Raw genomic sequence first — 27028 nt, 5'->3', positions numbered from 1 at the left:
GAAAAAAATGAAAATTGTAAAATAAAACTGATGCTGAAGTGTGGTGCTGCACTGGGGGTCAACAACACTGTGTCTATTGTTCAGCTGAAACACAGATCTGCCTTTAGATACCATTTTAATGTTCAATGAAAAACTGTCAATCAGCACCATTTGTTTGTAATCCCTCATCAGAACCCATTGCCTCAGTCTGATCATTCACAGGAAAGAATGCAGAGAGCGTATCTGCAACCACTTAACCTTCATCAACCAACATTCATGCACACTCATTAACATTTTTTATCCCACTTTCGAGCATGACACAGCTCATACCGGAATAATAACTTGCTGATAATTGTTCAAGACAACAGCTGGACAGGCAGAGTGCAGAGGTGAACACTCTCATAGATTATGGGGTACAGTAATGCATTACAATTAGTATAAAGACTCATATGCTCATGTTCAACAGTTTTCAAAAAAAGTTAAAATGTCATTAGCAAAAACAGCAATTCTAGCTTTAACTCTGTATAGCTCACTCCCTGATTCTTTTAACACTTAATGGTTTTGAAATAAACTGATGGCAAGCATCAACCCCAGTTACTGTGCCACTTCATCAACAGAAGCAATAATTCTGATGCAGTAACATCAGATACTGGAGAAGGAAACGGCAACCGACTCCAGTATTCTTGCCTGGAGAATCCTGTGGATGGAGAAGTCTGGTGGGCTGCCGTCTATAGGTTCACACAGAGTTGGACATGACTGAAGTGACTTAGCAGCAACATCAGATATAATTTAAACCTATGATCTAATTTAAAGACTATCAAAAGAAAGGGAGTTTCACATCATTCAAATAACATTTTTTATAATAAATCTCATATGATTGCAACTATTCAAAAGAGTGAGACTAAATCCTATGCTTTAAAAAAGGGGAAGTCAAAGAAATAAACTAGTTATCACTGAAGAAACCAGGAATGATATTAATAAAAAAGGAATCTTAGATATAGAAGAGAACGTCATTGGAATATCCAGTCCAATTCCCATTCATTAAAGCTTCAACAGCTATTCTACTTCTTTGCCATGATGCAATACAAATAAAATGAAATTAATATGATAATGATAAAAACATTGCCATTTTTGAAGTAACGTGAATCAGGTATCATGCTAGGCATTGAATAGACACAGTCTCATAATAATCCTTTCAGTTCAGTTCAGTTCAGTTCAGTCGCTCAGTCATGTGCGACTCTTTGCGACCCCATGAATTGCAGCATGCCAGGCCTCCCTGTCCATCACCAACTCCCGGAGCCTACCCAAACCCATGTCCATAGAGTTGGTGATGCCATCCAACCATCTCATCCTCTGTCGTCCCCTTCTCCTCCTGCCCCCAATCCTACCCAGCATTAGGGTCTTTTCCAATGAGTCAACTCTTCACATGAGGTGGCCAAAGTACTGGAGTTTCAGCTTCAACATCAGATCTTCCAATGAACACCCAGGATTGATCTCTTTTAGGATGGATTGATTGGATCTCCTTGCAGTCCAAGAGACTCTCGAGTCTTCTCCAACACCACAGTTCAAAAGCATCAATTCTGCGGTGCTCAGCTTTCTTCATCGTCCAAATCTCACATCCATACATCACCACTGGAAAAACCATAGCCTTGACTAGACGGACTTTTGTTGGCAAAGTAATGTCTCTGCTTTTAAATATGCTATCTAGGTTGGCCATAACCTTCCTTCCAAGGAGTAAGCGTCTTTTAATTTCATGGCTGCAATCACCATCAGCAGTGATTCTGGAGCCCAAAAAAATAAAGTCTGACACTGTTTCCACTCTTTCCCCATCTATTTCCCATGAAGTGATGGGACCAGATGCCATGATCTTAGTTTTCTGAACGTTGAGCTTTAAGCCAACTTTTTCACTCTCCTCTTTCACCTTCATCAAGAGGCTCTTTAGTTCTTCTTCACTTTCTGCCATAAGGGTGGTGTCATCCGCATATCTGAGGTTATTGAGATTTTTCCTGGCAATCTTGATTCCAGCTTGTGTTTCTTCCAGCCCAGCGTTACTCATGATGTACTCTGCATATAAGTTAAATAAGCAGGGTGACAATATACAGCCTTGACGTACTCCTTTTCCTATTTGGAACCAGTCTGTTGTTCCATGTCCAGTTCTAACTGTTGCTTCCTGACCTGCATACAGGTTTCTCAAGAGACAGGTCAGATGGTCTGGTATTCCCATCTCTTTCAGAATTGTCCACAGTTTATTGTGATCCACACAGTCAAAGGCTTTGGCATAGTCAATAAAGCAGAAATAGATGTTTTTCTGGAACTCTCTTGCTTTTTCGATGATCCAGCGGATATTGGCAATTTGATCTCTGGTTCCTCTGCCTTTTCTAAAACCAGCTTGAACATCTGGAAGTTCACGGTTCACGTATTGCTGAAGCCTGGCTTGGAGAATTTTGAGCATTACTTTACTAGCATGTGAGATGAGTGCAATTGTGCAGTAGTCTGAGCATTCTTTGGCATTGCCTTTCTTTGGGATTGGAACGAAAACTGACCTTTTCCCATCCTGTGGCCACTGCTGAGTTTTCCAAATTTGCTGGCATATCGAGTGCAGCACTTTCACAGCATCATCTTTGAGGATTTGAAATAGCTCAACTGGAATTCCATCACCTCCACTAGCTTTGTTCGTAGTGATGCTTTCTAAGGCCCACTTGACTTCACATTCCAGGATGTCTGGCTCTAGGTGAGTGATCACACCATCGTGATTATCTGGGTCGTGAAGATCTTTTTTGTAGAGTTCTTCTGTGTATTCTTGCCACCTCTTCTTAATATCTTCTGCTTCTGTTAGGTCCATACCATTTCTGTCCTTTATCGAGCCTATCTTTGCGTGAAATGTTCCTTTGGTATCTCTAATTTTCTTGAAGAGATCTCTAGTCTTTCCCAATCTGTTGTTTTCCTCTATTTCTTTGCACTGATTGCTGAGGAAGGCTTTCTTATCTCTCCTTGCTATTCTTTGGAACTCTGCATTCAGATGGGAATATCTTTCCTTTTCTCCTTTGCTTTTCGCTTCTCTTCTCTTCCCAGCTATCTGGAAGGCCTCCTCAGACAGCCATTTTTCTTTTTTGCATTTCTTTTCCATGGGGATGGTCTTGATCCCTGTCTCCTGTACAATGTCACGAACCTCTGTCCATAGTTCATCAGGTACTCTGTCTATCAGATCTAGTCCCTTAAATCTATTTGTCACTTCTACTGTATACTCATAAGGGATTTGATCTAGGTCATACCTGAATGGTCTAGTGGTTTTCCCTACTTTCTTCAATTTAAGTCTGAATTTGGCAGTAAGCAGTTCATGATCTGAGCCACAGTCTGCTCCCGGTCTTGTTTTTGCTGACTGTATAGAGCTTCTCCATCTTTGGCTGCGAAGAATATAATCAATCTGATTTCGGTGTTGACCATCTGGTGATGTCCACGTGTAGAGTCTTCTCCTGTGTTGTTGGAATAGGGTGTTTGCTATGACCAGTGCATTCTCTTAGCAAAACTATTAGCCTTTGCCCTGCTTCATTCTGTACTCCAAGGCCAAATTTGCCTGTTACGCCAGGTGTTTCTTGACTTCCTACTTTTGCATTCCAGTCCCCTATAATGAAAAGGACATCTTTTCTGGGTATTAGTTCTAGAAGGTCTTGTAGGTCTTCATAGAACCGTTCAACTTCAGCTTCTTCGGAGTTACTGGTCGGGGCATAGACTTTGTTTACTGTGATACTGAATGGTTTGCCTTGGAAACGAACAGAGATCATTCTGTCGTTTTTGGGATTGCATCTAAGTACTGCCTTTCAGACTCTTTTGTTGACCATCATGGCTACTCCATTTCTTCTAAGGGATTCCTGCCCACAGTAGTAGATATAATGGTCATCTGAGTTAAATTCACCAATTCCAGTCCACCTTAGTTCGCTGATTCCTAGAATGTCGACATTCACTCTTGCCATCTCCTGTTTGACCACTTCCAATCTGTCTTGATTCATAGACCTAACATTCCAGGTTCCTATGCAATATTGCTCTTTACAGCATCGGACTTTGCATCTATCACCAGTCACCTCCACAGCTTCATATCGTTTTTGCTTTGGTTCCATCCCATCATGCTTTCTGGAGTTATTTCTCCACTGATCTCCAGTAGCATATTGGGCACCTACTGACCTGGGGAGTTCATCTTTCAGTGTCCTATCTTTTTGCCTTTTCATACTGTTCATGGGGTTATCAAGGCAAGAATACTGAAGTGGTTTGCCATGCCCTTCTCCAGTGGACCACATTCAGTAGCTATTATCTCTCTTTTTCAAATGAGAAAATTGAAGGTAATCTGAGAAATATTGTGAAAATTTATCCAAAGTCAAGAAAAATCAGGGAGACAGAATTCCTTCCAACCAGGCAGTCTGATTCCAAAGGTGAAGCTTTTCACTGTCAATTTCGACCTTAGAATCTTGCTTCTGTTCCCCTTATTTCATTCTAACATTCTGGTTGCACAAGTGCTAGAATAAGATCTATCTCTGCAAGGTTATTATTCCAAGAAGTAGTACTTAAAACTCCACAGTTTTCTACTCTTCTCATGTTCAAGAAATTTGCTCTTAACATTTACAAACTCTCAGGACACCCCTGGTAGTCCAGTGGTTAGGACTCCATGCGTGCACCGCAGGGGGCACAGGTTTGATCCCCGGTCAGAGAACTAAGATCCTGCAAGATGCACGACACAGCCAAAAGAGAAAACAATAAAATCTCTACACCTGTACTTCCACCCAGTTTCCTGCTGACACCCAATCAATCTTTATTTCTCTCACCACCCAGCTTAGATTTTCTGATCAAACTTCTTAAGGTAGTTCCTACCATATTGTTTCTGTCTTACTTATCTGACATTCAATTACAAATGTCTGGGAGGTGGATTTATTTGACATTTAAATACAATGTACATTTTGCCAGTCCTATTTCAGGTTAGTGATCCCTGCTGAAGGATATCACATAACCTCCATTGGGATCCACTATGCATTAATAATACAATCTGAAATAAAACCTCAGTAACATAACCCAGAGGAGAAGGCAATGGCAACCCACTCCAGTACTCTTGCCTGGAAAATCCCATGGACAGAGGAGCCTGGTGGGCTGCAGTCCACGGGGTCGCGAAGAGTCGGACACAACTGAGCGACTTTCCTTTCACTTTTCACTTTCATGCATTGGAGAAGGAAATGGCAACCCACTCCAGTGTCCTTGCCTGGAGAATCCCAGGGATGGCAGAGCCTGGTGGGCTGCCATCTATGGTGTCGCACAGAGTCAGACACCACTGAAGCGACTTAGCAGCAGCAGCAACATAATCCAGGGGTCAGCAAACTACAGCCCCATGGCTAAGGCCTATCTGCCGCCTGCTTTGTGAACAAAGAACTAACTGGAACAGAGCCATGACTACTAGTTAACACAAGAGTCTGTGGCTACTTTTGTAACTATAATAGCTGCTGGTGCTGCTGCTACTAAGTCGCTTCAGTCGTGTCCGACTCTGTGCGACCCCATGGACGGCAGCCCACCAGGCTCCGCCGTCCCTGGGATTCTCCAGGCAAGAGTACTGGAGTGGGTTGCCATTGCCTTCTCCGAACTATAACAGCACAGCTGCATAACTATGACAGTTGCTATATAGCCCATAAAGACTAAAATAATTACTCTTGCCTTTATAGAAAAGCTTTCCCATACTATGCTGGAGATCCATAATAGCATTCCAAGCCAACTAGATAAAAATGTGTTTGTCTTCAGCCTAAAAATCTATAAACATCAACCTAATTCATGCTATAAACCTAAATCACCTCATGGCTCTGCAATTCTTTCAAAAGTCCATCAGCTAATAATTATCTAAACTTGGTTTATTATAATCCACAAATCTCTCCCATGTCTATGCATTCCCATGGAAGTATTATAGATTCAGAACTTCATCACTAATCCCCCATTAATTATATTAGTGTCTTAACTGATACCCCAGCCTATGGACTTTCTACTATGACACAGACCAGCACAATACTAAATTTTCATGCTAAAGCATAGATTATATCATGCTATACTTCTACTCAAAACATTCCAATCTTTGTGATAGAATTTAATATATTTAATATTTTAAATTATTAACTTATTATATATATAAACAAGAGACAGAACAAAACTTAAATCCTTAAATCTGCACATAAAGACCTCCACAATATAAACACAACTCTCTCCACATTCATCTTCCAGTGACACCGTCCCATCCATCTCCCCATCTCCAGAGACTAAAGTTCATTCCATCAGTACGCGAACTTCCAAGCCCACATATTTGCCAAACACACCCAGCAAACATGTTCACAGTCTCAGCTCCATCACCCTCTGTGTTCATTCGTTCATCCATCCAACTGGCTTGTTGCTAATGCTAATGCTAAGTCGCTTCAGTCGTGTCCGACTCTGTGCGACCCCATAGACGGCAGCCCACCAGGCTCCGCTGTCCCTGGGATTCTCCAGGCAAGAATACTGGAGTGGGTTGCCATTTCCTTCTCCAGTGCATGAAAGGGAAAACTGGCTTATTAAGCTCAATTAATGTAAGACACTGGCCTGAGTAAAGGGAATACAGAGGGGAGAAAACATAATTCTGCCCTACATGTAAAGATTACAATCAAATAAGAAAAGCGAATATTAAAAAAAAAGACAAATTTTATTTGAATCACAAGCTAGTGTTATGAATGAAAAACAATGAGCAATATGGGACTGAATTACAAAGGGATCTAACCTAATTTGTTAGATAGGCTGCTGTTTGGAAAGTCATAGAAAGCATTTCTCTAAGAAAATGACACTAAAGCCAAAAAATGAATTATGTATGGGGTCAGTAAGGTGAAGCTACCTCCTTTATAAGGTCTTTTGTAATTACCCCAGTGTAAATCAATAGATTTTAAAATGTCTAATAGTTGTGATATAATGATTTGATGTAATATGGTCAATAAATATATGATAAAAGCTACTTAGCATAGAAACCATGTGTGAAAGTAACAAAAAATTATACTACATATACAAATATTAAAAGGATAAAAAGAAATATACTCAAGTCTTATGATTAATTCAAATAGGGTAGTGGTATTTAGGATGGTATTCTTTTCTTCCATTCACTTCTCAATTTTCCCTAACTTAGTTGCTTTATAATGAATAAATGTTAGCAGTTTAAATAGTTAAGAGTAATTATCTTTATACAGTTTTAATAAAGACATTAAGTAATATTGTTCCTTATTAACACACATGTACTACTTCAAAGTTATAATACAAAATAACCCATGAAACATTTATCTTTCATGTAAAATCTCAAGCTTCCCAGTTATAACCATTTGAATCTTATACTACATTTCACTCAATAAATTTGTTATAACTAAATTTTATTTGTATCCTGAGGTTTCTCTATGTAATTAAAGTTTTCATTAGCCTCTATAAGAAAAGGAGTTAACATACTTTCTTTTCTGTGCCTGAATCTTTATAAAAGGACAGTTTTCAGTAAATTTTTAATATTTTTACAGCTAAAAATCAATACTTATCAATAAAAAATGAAAATAAATATTGGAAGGATATGGATAAACTGGAACCCACGTACATCATTGGTATGAATGTAAAGCAATTCAGCTGCTTTGGAAAGCAGTTGGATGTTCCTCAAAAATGCCAAAATGAGCCGAAAACCTGTACTCAAACAAATATATGTACACAAATGTTCATAGTAGCACTATTCACAATAGCCAAAAGGAGAAAATAGCACAAATGTCCATCAAGCAAAGAATAGGTAAACAAATCATAACACGTTTTTGCCGTTTAGTTGCTAAACGTTTAGTTGCTAAATCATGTCTGACTCTTTACAACCTCATGGCCTGCAGTGCACCAGGCTTCCTTCCCTGTCCTTCCCTTATCTCCTGGAGTTTGCTCAAACTCACATTTGTGGAGTCCGTGATGCTATTCAACCATCCCATCCTCTCTCTGTCAGCCCCTTCTCCTCCTACACTCAATCTTTCCCAGCATCAGGCTCTTTTCCAATGAGTTAGCTCTTCACATCAGGTGGCCAAAGTATTGGAGCTTCAGCTTCAGCATGAGTCCTTCCAACACATATTGAGGGGTGATTTCCTTTAAGATTGTCTGGTTAGATCTCTTTGCAGTCCAGGGGGCTCTCAAGAGTCTTCTCCAACATCACAATTCAAAGGCATCAATTCTTCAGCACTCAACCTTCTTTATCCATACATAACTACTGGAAAAACCACAGCTTTAACTATATGTATGGACTTTTGTTGGCAAGGTGAATGTCTCTACTTTTTAACATGCTGTCTAGGTTTGTCACAGCTTTCCTTCCAAGGAAGGAAATGCAATGCAGGTATAACACATATAAGAGGCTATTATTCAGCCACTAAAAGGAATCTATTTGTCTCAGTGGTGCAGCTGGTGAGTGCATCTGGCTGTTAAACAAAAGGCTGCTGGTTTGAGCCCACTCAGGGGCGGAAACCCAACGTTTTGGGCTTCCTTGATGGCTCAGTGGTAAAGAATGCACCTGCTAATTCAGGAGACACTAGTTCGATCCTGAGTTGGGAAGATCCCCTGGAGAAGGAAATAGCAATCCACTCCAGTATTCTTGCCTGGGAAATCGCACGGACAGAGGAGCCCGGTGGGCTACAGCTCCAGGGGTCATAAAAGAGAAGGACACAACTTAGCAACTAAACAACAACAAAAGGAATGTAATACTGATACACCCGACAATGTGGATGATTCTCAAAACTGTCATGCTGGAGGACGCCAGATTAAAAAAAGTCACACACGGCATAACCCAGCTAAGATCAATTTAGACACAGAAAACAGACTGGTGGTTGCCAGCACTAAGGGGAAGAGACAGTGGGGAGAAACTGCTGAAAGAGACAGGGTTTTACTTTGACCTGATGGAAATCATTTGTAACTCGACAGAGGTAGTGGTTGCAAAACACTGTGAGTGTACTAAACGCCGCTGAACCACATACTTTAAAATGGTTTATTTCACATGATGTGAATTGTACCCCAATTAACAACAACTGTAAAAAATCAACATCCAACAAAGTAGCAATTTTCAGGAAAAATAAATGAATTGTTACAAGCTGTTTGCTAACAATTGTTCTTGGGGCTGTTGATTCGAATCAAGGTTCATCCAACAATAACAGAATCTACCTAAACACTTTCCTTCTTCTCACATACATTCTTGCCGTTAAAACAGGAAAAAATGTGAAGCATTTTAGCATTTAGACCCTGAACTTATACCACTCTTTCAACCACCTTCATTATTCTCTTAATTTTTTACCTGATTTACAAAAGAGTCTATTACTCAGCAGAGCTGAAGTCATCAGTGGTAGAGTTAAATGGAATCTAGATCATTTAACCAATTCTACTCTCCTTGCAAAATTCCCCATGGTTCACTCAGTAAAGAATCTGCCTGCAATGCAGGAAACCGGGATGGATTCCTGAGTTCAATTTGACCCAGGTCGGGAAGACCCCCTGAAGAAGGAAATCGTAACACACTCCAGTGTTCCTGCCTGGAGAATCCTATGGAGAGAGGAGCCTGGCAGGCTACTGTCCATGGGGTCGCAAGTGTCGGACACAACCGAGAAATCTACTGATCCAAAATTCCTATTTGCTTAAAATTTAAAAAGACAATTTGCTTGAGGAAGTTGAAACGATTATATTTCTTCTTTAAAGTAATGAAAAACCATTCATTTCAGCCAAAATTAATTTGGTGCCCACTAGGTGCCAGGTGGCAAAGGATGGGATGATTAGATACCACCACCGACTCAATGGATACAAACTTGAGGGAGTTTCAGGAGATAGTGAAGGACACGGGAGCCTGGCATGCTGTAGTCCACGGGGTCACAGAGTCAGACACAACTCAGCTACTGAACAGGTGCCTGGCAAGTCTCCTAGGCGCTTAGGATACATTAGTAAATGAAACGAAGATCCCTCTCCTAAAGGATTTTAACTTCCAGTGAGGGCAGAGAGAGAAAATGATAAATCTATACCTCACAAATAAGTAATAAATAAGATGTTAAAAGGTGATCAGTGATATTTAATAAAAACAAAAATCAAAACATAAGGTAGGGAGAATTGGACTGAGGTGGTCGGGGGGAACACACAGGCGACAGTACTGACCTGGGAGGTGAGCAAAGGAGACTCACTGAGAAGGAGACACTTGAGTCAAGACACGGAGGCGGTGAGGGCTGACTCAAGCATTTATCTGAAATAAGAGCGTCCCAAGGAGGAAAGAGCCCACGCAGGAGGGCCCCTGGCATGTCTGAGGGCTACCCCAGAGGCTCTCCAGTGTGGCTGAAGTAGAAGAACTGAGAGGAAGGTGGGAGCAGAGGGAGTGAGAAAGCTGGGGGGCAGGAGTGAGCCCTCCCGAGCTCTGGTCCACTCCCAGCAGAAAGGACTGGCTGGCCCACGTGATGGCAGGTGCAACAGCTGCACGGAGGAGGCCAGGAGAGCTCTCCAGTGCTGACCTGTCAGTGACACGCTGGAGAGAAGGCGGCAGCAGCTCCCATGGGGAATTTCCCTAGAAGCCAAAGAATGGGGAGGGACTTCAAATTTAAACATTCAGAGTAAGTGATGAAGATCCAGCGAGGGGCAATGAGATGCACAGCCAAATTTAACAGAAAAGTAGACCAAACGTACCGGAGTGTGGTGTGCGGAGCGGAACAGCGAGAAGCGTACAGCTAGAAACACAGTCCGAACCTGAATGCAGAGGCTGCAAACACGAGACAGGGAAGGCTGTTTTCTTTGAATCCCTTAGAACATGTACAGACATGGGAGATGATTAATGTGACATCTCTAGAGATAATAAATCTGAAGATAGTTTACATGACTGTCTTGAGAACAAAAAGACTATGAGAAAACAATCTGAAAAAAAATGCTGTAAGAAGGTGACTAATGAAGAAACGGCTCCCACAGCTTCTAAGGCTGACAGGACTGAATCAGAGGGTGCCGTCAGGCCGCATTGCGGTCAGGGAGCGGGTCTCGGGTCCCTGCCACGCCCGTGTGCAGGGACTGCCAGCCGGGCCCCCAGCATGCTCCCTCGCCTTCCTCTCCCGCCTTTCCTCCCGAATCTCAGCAGGAGAGAGTGGCGCCAGCTCCATGCATGAAGTCAAGAAGAAACGAATTCTTGACTTTCAACACCTTTCTAATGATGCAACGTGGAGACTTAGATTTTTAACTTCTCAAGGCCTAAGGCTCTCACGTGAACAAAGGCCTGACTCTCATGATGTGAGGACTGGGCCCGCTTAGGAGCTGAGCGAGCACCTACTTCCCCTTTCCTGTGTAAGTCAGCTCCTTTCTCTCACTCCTTTTTGACTCTACCAGCTGTGTGGCCTTCCTACAATCCTGGTATAATGAAGAATAATGAGAAATTGTGATTTATTGAGGTTGTAGGTTATGCCTATTCATCATGAACACATTCACAAAAACAGCTCTTTTGATAAAGCACACCTCACAGGTACAAAAGTGGGCTTCAGACCATCATATCCATTGCTTATTCTGCACTCAACAATCTAGCTGAGGAAAAAAGATGGTTCAAAAAAACAAAAAACAATAATCCACTGATTAGTCATTTTTGGACTGCCTAGTCTATGGAACAATATACTTTCAGATAATATACACATGTGTATATATACATATACACTTATATATGGTAAATATATTACAAAAGTACTGTTACCACCCTGAAGCTGACACAAACTGCTGTTTTCCTTGCTATTGGTATTGAAAACACTGCTAAATCTGCTTAAGTTTAATGGAAATACAAATGAGTGGTCAATTTTAAAAGTTCACATTCAGTTTTATACAGCTAGGTGAGATTTTAAGCAAAGCTAAATAAAACTCAGGCAAGTTAAACAACATTCAAAAAATGAATAATTTTTAAATAGAAAAACGCAAAAGCTCCAAAAACAAATGTCCCTTATTCAAAAACAAACACAATGATCCCACTGGCTATTTCAACTCTGCTGGATTGAATCTTACAGAAACGGGACCAAGGGCACCAAACTCTCCCACCGAGACCTGTGAAACCCTGAAAAATAATTGGCTCTCTAATTGAAGAAGAAAAGAAGATTAAAGAAGGGAGAAGAGCTTCAGGAAGAATGAGTCTAAGGCAACATGACAACAGAAGAGTGCGCTGGCGAGGAACTGCGAGACAACAAGTAGGTGAAAACAAAGGCTTATTCTGTGAGAAACGCAGCTGTAGTAGATCTTTTGACAAATGTGATTTCCCTCAGTGATGAAATTTCCCCAATTAAAATAAACTTTTTTTATATATTGTATTTTTAGTTATTCAGTGAAATACACAATTATAATCATTTATATATTCATATCCATTTGTAGATGCATATTAGGTTTGAGCATTATATAAATATTCCTCAGATAAAAATATGTTGTGAAATGTCATAAAACAAACTGTACTTTAAAATATAACTAAACTTCAAGGTGAGAGAATTAAGTGTTTCAACAAGGCAATACAGCAACAGTTATCTCCCAACAAAAGTTTATAAGTTAAAAAATATAACACATTTCTTTTTCTAAATTAGAAAATAATTAAATGATAAAAAGTGAAAGTCAAGAATCAATTTGCTTGTAAATACCAGTGGCTCTTTACCGCAGCTTTCTGAAGGGTATTTCTGACTTGTGAAAAAAGTAAGTAAATACATATATGCAGAATTTATTAATATCTTAGAAAAAATGAAATTAATTGTATACATTTCAAACCGGAAATATACAGTAGGCTATGATACCTGTTGCACATTAATTAAATATAGTATATTTAAATAAAGAAGAGGAAAAACAATGCCTGGCTCTTAGATATGATATGAGGATTTTGCCTAAGGCTTCGGAAAGGCACTTAGCTGTGGTAATAAAAACATGTTGGTGTGACTAGCAAAGATCCACAGCTCAAAAATATTTAGTGAACAGAACAAATGATTTAAACAATTAAGTCAAAATGTCCCCAGATCCAAAAATAGCATTCCTATTAAGGGAATGCAGGGCTAAAAGGAGACGTATAATTTTAATGAGCAGAATCAACAGGGTCAAGTATCTTGTGAAATGTTGTAATTTTACGGCACCCACTTATTCTAAGCCCTGTTCTTCTCTGTCAAAGATTTCCAAATCCTATCCTTGGAGTCTGTTGAATACGTCACCTTTCAAAGAAAAGAGAACTTTGATGATGTGGTTAAGGTTAAAGACCCTAAGATTAGGAGAGTCTCCCTGATTATCCAGATGGGCCCAATTCAATCACGAGTCTTTAAAGAAACTTTCGTGATTTAGGTCCGAGTCTGAGAAATACGTACTCGAGGATATCAGGTGAGGGAGGCTCAGCTCACGGCTACTGACTTTGAGGAGCTGAAGAGGAACACACAAACTGGGGAATGTGGGAGGCCGCTGGACGCTGGACAAGGTCGGGGACAGTCTCCCTGAGAGCCTCCAGAATGCAGCTCTGGATTTTAGCCCAAGGAGACCCACACAGGACTCTAACCTACAGAACCCTAAGACAGCAAATTTATGTGATTTAACCTACCAAATTTGGAGACATTTTTAGAGCAGCAATAAAAAACTAACACAAAGCCCCATCTGTGAGCATGAGCATACTGATCCCCTCCCCTTTGCCAGCTGGGCTACGTGGAAACTCGGGTGAGAGACAGGAGGCAGAGGAGAAGTCAATCTAGACTACTGACAGGGTCACTGGATACTGAAGTTACCAACCCCGGGACTACAGAGCACCAGGCTTCTGTTTTAAATCACTTTTAACTGCGTACTATTTCCTGCAGGCGAACTTTCTTTTCTGGATTCATCAGAAAAGACTGATTTACATACACTAATGCAGCATGTAAATTTCCAAGTTCATCTGCCAGTCTCAGGTTTCCTGGCTGTAAATCATTCTGAGATAAACATGTTTCAGAGTTTTGCCTCCCCTATTATTACTAGACAGGCTGTTGGAGAAGAAGAAACACAATACCCATTTTCAATTACGTTCTAAAGACATTTCTTTATGTATTTCAATATGTCACCTGTTTAGGAAATAAGAGTTAGGCTAAATGATAAAAGTCAAAAGTATAAAAGTCAGTGTTATACAGTTGACCTAAATAATTTCTTTAGGTTACATCACAGAGCTGGAGAAGAAAAAGAGGAGGGGCCTGTTCTTGAGAAATTATCACTCCTCTGAACCTTCTGCTAGCACTCTATGAAACTAAGAAAATGAACAGTTCTCATCTTTCCTGCAAACCCTGGGGGAATTTAGGCCATAAGCTCTACTTGGCACTCTGATTTGCCTATCAACTCAAGGCTCCTTTTGCCTTAAAGAGGGGTCTCCAACCTCTGGGATGTAGATGAGCACCTCCTGTCAGATCAATGGTGGCATTAGATTGGAAATAAAGTGCACAATGAATCTAATGTGCTTGGCTCATCTCGAAACCATCCCCCCGGCCCCAGTCCACGGAAAAATTGTCTCCCACAAAATTGGTCCCTGGTGCCAACAAGGTTGGGGACTGGGATCTTAATGCATCCCAGTTCCACAAAGACATTAAGCCATCCGTATCACCCTCATTAGGTTGAAACTATAACCATCAAACATAATGAATTATTAACAAGATCCAGTAAGGTTTTATAAAGAACTGAATGAACTTTCCAAGATCATTCTCATCAGCTCAATAATCTAAAACAGAATCACACCAAGAAAACCAAAGTTAAATTTTTCAGTCATTAAATTATACATTGTTGGGCACCAACTCCATTAATCACTCAGAAACTGGAAGGAAAAAAAAAAACACAGAAAAGAATTTTTTAAATAGGGAAATAAAGGTCTTTACATTGATTCAACAGATCCTTCTCCACAGAATCTTAATAAAGTATTAGACAGTGAAGATGTACACAAAAATGAAAGAAACAAGATATACAAAACGGTGTTCTAGAAGTCTTCATAAGTGACTATTACCAGAGGTCCATTAATAGAGCAGTTTGCTGCTGCTGCTGCTGCTAAGTCGCTTCAGTCGTGTCCGACTCTGTGCGACCCCATAGACGGCAGCCCACCAGGCTCCCCCATCCCTGGGATTCTCCAGGCAATAACACTGGAGTGGGTTGCCATTTCCTTCTCCAGTGCATGAAAGTGAAAAGCGAAAGTGAAGTCGCTCAGTCATGTCCAGCTCTTCGCCGCCCCATGGACTGCAGCCTACCAGGCTCCTCCGTCCATGGGATTTTCCAGGCAAGAGTACTGGAGTGGGTTGCCGTTGCCTTCTCCGACAGAGCAGTTTAGAAAGCTTCATTTGAAAGTGAGGTCAAGTTGGAGGGAGGTCATTTAACTTGTTACTATTGTGGAAGATTCAGAGATGATACACAAAACACTGCAAGTAAAGATGAGCCTGCATTCTCAGAATTTAAGTTCAGCTAATATTTCCTGAGCAACTACAATGAACTAGGCGTTGCAAAAGATGTCCTAAAATATTCATTATATGATCCTCACAATAACCTTATGAGCTGGATCTTACCTCCTATATTTTAGAGAGGAAAGACCTACAGCTCTAAGGGCTGGGGTCACACACTCGTAGCTGAACTCCAGTCTCTCACTTCTTCCACACACTCCACAGCGTGATGTTAGTATTTACAGCTCAAATACTTACAGAAGTGAAAAGAGGTACCGAATGATGAAAGATGGATTTAATAAAAAAAGGCAGGTTTTTAAAGCCTTTAATATAAATCATGGGATGAGGATGAACTGCTGTGGGGCAGTGGTAAGGTGGCAGGAGATGAGAGGAAAATTATTTTAAATCAAAGAAGAGAACTTTAAATAAAACATAATAGGATTTCTTTTAATCAGAGAAGCAGCATGGCACAGAAGAAGGAACAACGACTTTACACTCAGATCTGTATTCCATTCAGAATGGCAGCTCCTTTTAGCTGAACTTCACTTGAAGAGCACAACTTTTTCTTAAAGATAAAATGTATAGAACATTTGCCTGGGGTGCTTCACAGGATTGCTTTGGGGAGCAAATAAAATGACAGAAATGAAGTAAACATTACTTTTAAAAAGGACACATTATTAATACTGTTCCTTTATTATTGTCTAATTAGGGAGTAAGATTTATATTTGTTCCACATTTGATATATGTTTTTATTAACAACTGCATTATTTAATAAATGGATGTCCAGATGTTGGAACCACCATAAAAAATTATTCTAAGTTGGATGAAATATCTCATTACAAATAATACACCGGGCCCTTCAATTACGAAACAAGCAAACCCAAAAGCCACGTACACTTGAGCATGTGAACAGGCAGCAGGCGAGGACAGGCCCCTGACCGCAGTCTCACCTACACAGCAGGGCCCGCAACGTCTGTGGGCGTGGACTCGTACTGCGATCAATGAGAGAGACCCCTTCTCTGATTTTAAATGCATAAAAAATACATACTAGTTCAAAGGGAGTAAACTGTTCTCAAATGCAGTTATTAAAACGCACTGAATGCCAGTTTGTGGACCAGTCACATACACATCTGACAACCATGGATGCTCAGATCTCCCTTCAGAAAAGAACTTTCCAGTAGGCTACAGAAAGAGCACCCTAAGCTGACAGGCTCCATGCCTCGAGCCCCCTCAGGCCCCTCCTCGGCTGGAGGCCCGGCCAAGGACCGAGTGTGGCAGGAGTGCTCAGGCCAGCCAGCAGGTTCCAACCCGGGACCCCTCCACAGGCATCCTGGGCTCCAGGGCTGAGAATTTCTCAGATTTGCAGGACAGTCCCGGTTCTTCCTGCCCAGTCCTGCTCTCACCATCTTTTACCTTTCACACCCATTACCCACTGCTTAACTCTTAAAAATCCCTCCTGCACTTCAACATCTCAGCATCTGCTTCCAGGAGGACCCAACCAACAAAACAAGTTTTTTTTATTCATGTCTTAAGTAACAAAGTCTAGCTGAAAGTCGAAAAATTTATATGCTAATGTTGAAGTAGTGATGAGTTTCAATGATATTTCAATGTACCTGAAACAATTCTCACATGATATGAAAGTACACGGGCTTCCCCTGGTGGCTTGGCAGTAAAGAATCTGCCTACAATGCAGGAGGTACAGGAGACACAGGTTCGATATCTGAATTAGGACTATCCCCTGGAGGAGGAGACGGCTACCTACTGCAGTATTCTTCTCAGGAAAATCCCATGGACTGAGGAGCCTCGCAGGATACAATCCGCGGGGTCGCAAAGAGTCGGACATGACTGAGTGACTGCAGCCACGCAAGACGCAAAGCACACATAAACCTTACAGACAGAAACGGAGCAGCCACTGCTCTGTTCATCGTTTACATTTATAACTGAAGGAAAAACTAAATATTGATCAGAGGTCAGTGAAAGTATTGATGTTACTTTTATTTTTCTTTTCAAAGTTCATAGATAGACTCCAAGTTAAGAACTCCTGGGATACAGCGTGTCTAACTTTGAAATATCCATTCTTTTAAGGCACAGACACACACTTGGACAAGCCAGACCTGTGACAAACAAAGGCCTCTAAGCTGGCGTTCTCCTCAGATGCCATGACGTTCATGAAAGCTTATTCTATACATAGAATATGTTCAAAGTTTGAAAGTGCATGCCCAAATGACCTAACCTTGAAGGGGGGGAAAAAAAACACCCAGCTTAACGAAACACATGAATATAAATCACCTCCAAATCTAACTTAGGAAATTCAAGGTTATACAATTATAATAAAGTTATCTCCATGAGAAATTTTTTATTTTTTTCTGTTACAAACAAACTTACTACACTGTTTCTTATCGAATTCCTACAGCTTGGAATCCAGCAAGGAGCACCCGCCTCCTATGACTCTCCTACCATGAGCCCACTTCCTGCCTGTGCTCCAGAAATGGATCGGGTACAGTGCTAACTCCACGGGATTCTCGGTCTTCCAAGCCCAGGAAGTGGTGTGTGTGGAGGTGGGCCGGGGGTGGGGAGGGGCAGGAAAGAGCAGAGAAGAGGGGAAGTGGTGAACAGCCAGATTTAAAAAATATTCCTTTAGATTAAAATAACACACTCAGAAGGAAGAGCCTCATTTTTATTTTCTGAAGAATAATACTGGGCACTAATTATGTTGGAGTCCTGAGTGATAGAATATACTGCAGACAAGGCAATTGCAAAGTGTACACTCAGCAATAAGAGGGTAACAAGAGATGCCAGTGTGAACGAGGGAGAAGGCAGAAGATGCAGGGGATGGAAGAGAAATCCTAAGAGAAAAACTCCTAACTGATGATGACAGAATTTAACAAATTTACAATTTTGTGAAGGTTTGATAGCTACAGGTGCACCACGGAAAACTGCTACTAGAAATAAAACACCAAGATGAACTACTTGTAAAACAGGAGATGGCATTGCCCAATCTCCTACTAGTCAAGTGACTCTAGTTGAATCCAGTGCCCTGATGCCATACCTTCCTCTGACGGAAGAAGAAACAAAAAAAGAGAAAAAAGGAAAGGGGGAAAAGCCACGTTTACGAGCACACACTCCCAGGACTATGCAAGCACATCCAAGCCTCCTCCCTTTCTGTTTACAGCATCACCACAGTGTATAAGAAACATGTCTATTTACAGGGACTTTTAAAGCTTCTATCACAACATGCCAAAGATACGCTGGGTAACTAAGCATGTGACTGACACATTCTGTGGACTTGAAAGTTGCCTGTGGCTCTACCCTAAACAATCCTTTCTTTACCCTCTCTCTTTAGGTGCTACTTCACTAAAGCTTTCAGATGAATTCTGGTTTCTTTTGCAGTATAACAGAATACAACTGGTAACAATGAGATACTCCCTAATGGTGAAACAAGCATGACATTCCTGACTTACCTCATAATTTCCTTCAAGTTTTTTCAAATACAGTCACAGACAAAAACCAAAATAGATCCCTAGAAAACTATTTAATTATCCACAAACTTCCTCCCTAAACTTCCTAAATTAGTGTTTGTCAAATGTCTTCTCAGAAATCTTCAAGATGTTAAAGATATGTTATGTTCACTTTGGCATCATTTCTATATTAACATGCCCTCAAGAACCGTATTTCTCTGTTACAAGTTATATTGTTCATCTTAATGTAGGCTTCTGAGGTAGTTCAGGATTTTTATACACTTTGGTTTGTACAGAGTAATAAATTGTGTTTCAAACACAAAGACATATCCTGAACACAGCCAAGTCACTGGGATAATCCATGGTTTATCACTCTCCACCTCAATACTTTGTCCACTGAACTATGATGTCAGAAATCTAAGCTTGATTTGTTTTTAAGTACATAATCCATTAGCTGTTTCCATATGCCATAACTGTTCAGTTGAGAAATTATTTATAAACCAGTTTATTGACTCTATCTGGCAAATATGACACACCTGTTATAAAATGTGATTACTTCAGAAAGCTAACAATTGTGGAATCACATTTTCATAATAAATCAGTCTAAGCAAATTAGACTATTCACATACTTTCAGAAAGCCCTTTAATCCCTATTAAGTTAACAGTTTGTGAATAATGAAAGTAATTAATATTAATTTTACTTGATAAATCCAACACCAATAACCTGTTAGTAAACGTTAATCCATTTTCCAACAGCCTGTAAAAATTAACCAACAGATGCTTCCAATCTGGTAAAAAATACACAGGTCATTAGCATTATTTTGATGATACCAAATGTTCAGTATATGAATATTGTGATTAAATTTCTGAGAGATATATAAACAATGTTCTTTTATAACCTTGTTAAGTCTTAACAGAAGCCTGAAACAGCAACACATGGCAGTCTTTTCTACAATCACGATCAGCACTGGTTATCTCACTCCTGGTTATGAGACTTCATCTCCGAACTTGACTGCGCGTCACCGAGGCCATAAGGCAATGGGAGTCCAGGGCCATGTCCACCTCCTCGCCACAGTGCCCAGTGCAAAACACAAGGCTTCACATACAATATGTGCCCTGTAAGCGCTTGACATGAACAACTGTAGATAAACAGGATAGAGAAAAAGCAGGAGAAATTAAGGAGGCAGATGAGAAAAAAAAATATGATTAGGAAAAATGCCAACATGTTATTTTCAAAAGAATCTAAACTATGGAAAACTAAGATTCATCTCAAAAGTTTAGGATGGAGAGAAGCAAGGAAACTAAAGTGAGATACTTAATAGGGAAATAAAGTATAAAAAAGAAAATGATATAACTGAATCAGAAAAAAATGTTGATTTCATAGGAAATTACTCAGAGGCATTTCCATACTCCTTATGATATGACACAAGACACGTTCCATTGAAGCAATGTTATAAAAGTCATAGGAAGGAGACTAGTTTAAAAAGAAAGATAAGTAAAATCTAACTGGAAAACAAGAGAAGAAAATAATAAAGAGCAACATGAGTTAAGAGGAAATGCTCAACTCTCTCACCAAGAACATCTTGCTCCATCTATGAATTGGTGGGGCAGGGTAGTACTGTGTGGAGTTAACAACTGTTTTTCAATCATCAAACCAAGAGAAAAACCTCAGAAGAGATGTGGTAAAGGTTAAACAAGGTCACATGAAGAAGACCCAGTTCAGGGCTGGTATACCATAGGTGCTCAATAGGAATGATTAGTTCCTCTTCCTTTTCTGGGTATGAGACCTCTGAAACCCAATTATCTTAACCTAAATGCCTCATAAACCTAAAGCATTATAAGACAAAGAACCACACTTGGTAACAAAAAAATAAAGAACATCAGAGAAAATCCCAAGGTTCTTTTTAAATTACTGGCTTCAGTTCTGTTTGTTTTTTTTCTTTTTTGTTTTCTTTTCCTTTCTGCCAATTTCAAATGCACAAAGATTGGTGTCTACCATTTAAAATGCCTGGAACAGAACATTCACCTTTGTAATCAGAGAAAGAGCCCTAGTTCTTAGTCCAAAGAGGTACTACAATTAAAAAAAAAAAAAAAAAAAAGGATACCTGTTCTCTAAAACTCCGTAATTTTTCAGTAATCTGAATCCCTGTCCTCTGCCAAACTGTGATGCAAGCCAAGGACAACAATCAACCCATGTCCATGCCTCTATCGCCCCCTGCCTGCTAGAGAGGGGAGAGCAACTGTATTTCCATTTTGAATTCTGCAGAAATGACAAAACTGATTCAAAGAAAACTCTGGCATCATGGGAAATAGGCAAAAGTAGCAGCCAGGCCATGAACAAAGGAACAAGGAGCAACCTATCCAACACCCCCATGTCTTGTCTAAGTTTTCCAGGCACCTTTGTCTTGCCCTCCTTTCTGATCTTTCCTATAAGAAAGATATCTACACAAAATCCTGTCCGTCTGAAAGCTGCAACGAATGACCTTTTCTAATAAAATACTAATAATGCCAAAAACCACACTTAAGGCTCCTCAACTAATGCTTTTTAGGAATTATTCTTTAAAATCCTAACCAAAAATCAGTCACCCTCACAGCGCCTCCTGTTGGCATTGTAAGATGCTAGCATTGCCCAGCGTTACGACCCTGGGCTTCCTCATCTTTCCATTGATCGTGAGATATTATAGTGTCACAGAAAAAGAGGAAGCTGCATTTGAGTTGAGAGAAAAGATGTCGTAGGCCTCTTCCAGCCTCTAATTCAAACCGAAGAGAGATTCGGAGCACTGGGGATACACACAGAGTCAGAGAGATACTGAGATACGGGATGTTCAGAAAAGGGTCATCATTTCCTCACCTTAACCTCTACAGCTGGTATTAGATGGAGCTAATGCCTATTTTTTTCAATCTTAAATCATAAGGCTAAAGTTAGATGACTTTAGAATTTTTTAAAGGTCCAATTATTTCATTTAAGGCTAACACTACAGCTAAATTGAAGGCATGCTAACAAGTTTCCCTTTTGAGCCTCATTAATTAAGAAAGTAATCAGAGTACAGAGAGGAAAAAAAGAGTAGCTGGATGGCAGTATTACTTAAACAGCGTTTAGATATCACCCTTTCCACCTACAAGAAAAGCAAAGGGAAAACTAATCAATTCCAGATTATGAAATCTGAAATTCGAAAGTGTTTTACATGCAAACACACATTTTAACTGCCATATATTTTCCTTGATTGCCTGAAGAGTGCACTAATCTTTTTCAAAGAAAATTTTGGTTCTCCATAATCAAAAGGTAAAATTAAGATCTGCTTACTTCATAAGTTTTACTAGGGTAAGCTTACTAAGAAATTCCTCTGGTTTTTCAAAGATCAAAATATATTATTTTTACTATTTTAGGCAGGAAAAATGGTGTTTCAAAATATCTGATATAAAGGCTTTGGATTTAAAACAAATTCTAGAAATCTAATTTACAATTACTGTTAGAGTTTCTAACTTATATCATTTTTTTAGAAACAGTTTCTAATTTATATTTTAGAAAGCATTTCAAAGGAATGCAAATGATGTTTTTGGTATCTGCCAGCCTCCCTTGGTTGCTGTGATGATCAAGTTAAATCAGGTACACAAAGCATCTAGCATGGTACCTAGCATGCAGTGGGCACTTTAAGAAGTCAGCTCTCCAGTCTGCACCAAGCATTCCCAGCTCTGTCCAGTGCAATCTCTCCCCACCACCTATCTTTCTGTTTGATGAGCCCAGGGATATAAGTGGCATAAGTCTGCTAAAAGGTTCCGTTCTGAAAATTAAAAGATAATGCCTAATATAAGTGGTTTGTACTACAAATCTAAACTGTGTTACTCAAAAATGAACTAAACAGTGCATGTGAGTACCAACCCTGAAACATAAGTGGTAGGCCCATGACAAAATCAAATTTCAGACGAGTAATTCCTAAATATAATTGTTAAAAAGAGAAAAATCCCAGTGCATAGGTAAAAGCTATCTGTGGGTAGCTCTTGAAAATGAATTTCATTGATCATAATGAAAAGTTATAATCTACTCATAGACTATTTCAAGCTACCTTTCAAGATAATCTATAAATCTGATATTTCTGTCCCATGAGTCATACTAATTAATTACGTGATAGTCACTGCAACATTAAAGAGTGGGAAAATTCTGACTAGAGGAAGACTCACATTTTTTGTTTTTCTATTTCTCATTGACTAGAGGGAATTTTCATACCAAAATTTTCTCTGAAAACATCCTCCTTTATAAAAGTCTAACTTCTATCTTCAAAGAAGGTATTATGTAGAAATTTTTTTAATTCTGGTATTAATTATTTGCATTTTAAAAATTGCTCAGTTGATACTCTACATAAAAAACTTCATGTATCCATTAGTAATGTAAAAACATCATTTATAGGATACAAATAATACTACTGAAAGCATCTAAAGAGTTGCAATATTAAAGTACTAAAAGTAACAAATAACCAAGATTTTAAACTTACCTTTTGGCTGACAACAAAATGTATTCTCAAGTTTACAAAGCAAATCCATAGTTTCATACTTATTTTCATTTGCTTTTACCCAGAAACAGTCTTCAGTCATTTCCTGAGGTCTGATCTGCAGTCAGAGAGAAGACAGATTCACAAATAGTTGCGTGTTTCATCTGGCCCCCACCCAGTCACCATCTACACACCATGCACCCCATAGCTGCCAGCAGATATTTATGGAGTAATCTCCACAAGATTTTTTCCAAAGTGTGTTCAATGAAATACAAGTTCTGCAGAAAGTTAAGGTGTTATTAGGGAAAAGGGAAAAAAAAAAAGGTTCCATTCTCAAATAGTTAGGGATGTGAAGCTGAATGGGATGAAGTTTGCTCTTTCTCAGTTACACATCTCCTAATCTTTAGCAATGCTCAATTTATGTGACTGTGAAACCATCTTTCTGCAGGATTCAGAATTCCTGTGTCTCAACTAAATAGCCACCTCTGACAGCAAGTAATACTTTTTGAAACAGCTACCAACATAAAAAAGTTCCTAAGAATACTTCTCTATACTTTTTTAAAACACTTCAAAATACATGATATAATCATGATAATATTAAATTATGTATTTAATTTAAATGTTATGTATGTGATTATAAACCAAATCCCAGTGCAGTTATCAAAGACTCCTACCCAATATATAAACTAGAAAGCTTTAGTCAATAGTAAAGGGCTTTAACTCAACACTGTTCTTAAAATAATTCCTGTTTATTTAATGTCATTTTGAATAAGGTTCCCACTGGAAATTATATACAAGTAAATACAAACTTAAGCTTCAATCTAAGAAATAGTATTATTTCTCTACTTGTTTCTGTTTTACCTTTAACCAATTTAATCTTCTCATGCTGGTTTCCAGTTTGAATTCTTTCTTTGGTTTTAACCCAAAAGGCAGGGTCGGTGGAGGGGGAGCGGTCTGTCCGCTGAGGAGTCCCAGCGGAGGGGGTGGGGGCACAGGCCCGCGGCCAAGCGGTAAGGGCGCCCCGGGGGGCGGCGGCGGCGGCGGGGGCGGCGGAGGCGGCGGAGGCGGCGGCGGCGGGGCTGGAGGGCCGGTTCCGTTTCCATCTGAAGGAGGCGAACAGGTAGGAGCTAGCAAGGCCCCGAACTACAGGGGAAAAAAATGAGACCCATGAGAGAGGGCTCTCGACACAGCAGGTGCAAGGACACGGTCCTCAAAAATACTGTTTTAAACCGAAAACAACTGAATTTCAGTAATGCCATGTGGTTTAACCTACAAACAAAATTTCAACAACTTTTTTCCCAATTTAAGAGTATTATTCTAGCTTTTGTTTTCATAAAAATGTAACTGTCAGAAATATTGCTCCCCATTTTAAGGTAGTTAGGGTCATCCAGTGGGAGGTGTCCAGGAGGCGAACAGCGACACAGGTCTAAAAGATCTGCAAGTCAGCAGTCTCAACAGGACAGCCGACGAAGCCATTTGTGTAGGTAACTTCACCCAGAGGACGGATCGTGAGGAAAGGTTTATGTACAGAATTCTGCGGGACATCAGCATTTAAGTTAGTAAAAATAAAAAATTTAAAAAAAAATAAGATCCAGAAAAAGAGAGGGAAATAATATTGCCACATCATGCCTTTGCTCTTGAGGAAAAATTAACTAAGATTCTTAGTAAGACCTGCAAAAGCAAGACATGACCTGGTTACTAGGCACTTCTATCCTTATGTTTCTGTTGCTTAATAAAAATAGATGTATTTTTACTACCATGAAGGTGATAGGAGTTGATAAATAATTTTTGTGATGATGATTTCCTGAAACTAACTTCAACTTTAAGCCATATAGCTATATAAGTATTAATAAATCATTTAAAAGTTTTATGGTAAAATTATGGAAAATAGATTATGTACAAAGGCTTGAAATCAACATCCAAAATCAGCACAAAGAAAAAGTATTTAAGAGAAATTGAGACCACAATCAAAAAACATCCCTTATCAAAAACATTAACTATAAAGAAGAATCACTTTAGTGTTGGGCTGGGTTGCTGTGATAATGGATCGCACAGCCCTTTGAATGTTAAGGATGTATGTACATTGTACTCAAATTCAATAGACATTTACAGTTAACAATTAATGTCTTAAAATAAAGGTATAGTTGAATTTCTGCTCTATACTTTGATGAGTGTGATTAACTTGAGTACGTCACTGATGAGACCACGTTGCCCCCTAGTCTGTCCTCAGCATCTAACAGTGCTTGGCTGTTACGTGACACAAGGAATGAAATCATGGATAACAGAACACATTTTATTCATAACCTTCATAATCAGCATGGCTTTGATCAAAGAGAAGTATATTAAGACAAATGCATACATTTCATGAGAAATACAAATGAATCCAAAGAAAGTATTTGTCAATTGTTCTTCAAAAATGACTATATGGTCAATATCAAGTCTGGAATAACAGGCTTTCTTCTGATAGACATAAACAGAGGTTATCACTGTACACAATTTAAAACATAGGAGATTCCTTGATTTAATCCGTTTCAAAATGTAAATATAGTGCCGTTTTATATAAAATCATATGCAGCAATAACATATTCAAACACAGTGAATATGTTTTATATAAACTAAAATTTTCTAGCATAGATTTACAAGAAATGCTTCAATTGGGAAAAATTAAAAGAAAAGCAAATCTAAATTTATACTAGCCTGGACCAGGAAAAAAATTGTCATGAATATTTCAGTGTCTAAAGCTCAATCTGAAATACAGAAAACACAGCCGAATGTTTCTTTAATATGAGGGATAGGGAACCACATAAAATGAAAACTTTCAACAAATTGTGGTACCTTCTCTTGCAGAGCTAAAGAAAGATGATCATTGAGAATTTTCTTGTAGATAGATTCTATTTTTATCCCTCAAATTGAACACTAACAGATAATTCCTAGGGTATCTTCAGACAGACTTTGTGACAAAATTATACACTAAGTAAAAAAGAGAACAAAATTGCAAATAACATAGGAAAAAGTATGCCTAACATTATTTCAACATAACCATAAATTAGGATGAAAGGAAGATAGCAAAACTATACTTACTGCTTGCATGTAAATCTACATGAAGGAATTTAGCTATGAATATTCTACTTCCTTACTTTCATCCATGTAAAACATGTAGATAATGTATTTCTTGCTACCTAACTGTTTCGTGTGCAGCGAGTATATGTGAGCTATCTACTTCATAATCCAGATGTGCTCCCTTTTTTGTCATGTTTTAAATCTGTTTACTTTTGGAAATTGAAAAATTATCAGAAAATGTTCTCATTCAGCTAGAGGTTATCTTTCACTGCAAGGTACCCATAGGCTGAAGGTTTTGAAAAATAAATAGCTTGAGCAATAATTTTATGTAGTGGGATAAAGATCAGTGATGAATGACAAATCTAATAATAAAAGACTTTCTTACCCTTAGTGCTTAATTACCTAGCAAATACATGACATCAGGAACAACACCCAAATGAAACACAGGAAGATATTAGACATTTTTTAAAAATGCAAATTAAAAAAAACGAGGCAAAATAATTTAAAAAATTTAAACACAGCAGAATAGAAATATATATAAACAAAAATATGAAAACATACAGGTAAAATTAAAGTTTCAACATTATGATGCTGTGAAGATATGATACAACCCTTGTTACCCTGTAAGTTT

At 39.2% G+C, this 27028-nt stretch overlaps 1 protein-coding gene across 8 annotated transcripts in view; it reads right to left on the bottom strand.

Annotated features, from left to right (window-relative positions):
• DIAPH3 (diaphanous related formin 3) overlaps nt 1-27028 on the bottom strand; it is a 543512-nt gene that overhangs the window by 308727 nt on the left and 207757 nt on the right. For all 8 annotated transcript variants that reach the window (XM_081551708.1, XM_081551712.1, XM_081551711.1 and 5 more), the window contains 2 exons: nt 24199-24480; nt 23341-23455 (listed from right to left, as the gene is read on the bottom strand). In XM_081551708.1, coding sequence (XP_081407834.1) covers nt 23341-23455; nt 24199-24480 — 397 coding nt within the window. The remainder of the gene's footprint in view (nt 1-23340; nt 23456-24198; nt 24481-27028) is intronic.

Source organism: Giraffa tippelskirchi, chromosome 12 (assembly GCF_054371585.1).
Source record: "Giraffa tippelskirchi isolate mGirTip1 chromosome 12, T2T-mGirTip1v1.2.pri, whole genome shotgun sequence".
Taxonomy (NCBI): Eukaryota; Metazoa; Chordata; class Mammalia; order Artiodactyla; family Giraffidae; genus Giraffa; species Giraffa tippelskirchi.
Note: the sequence above shows the minus strand (reverse complement) of the source record. Positions and strands in the feature narration are given on the sequence as shown.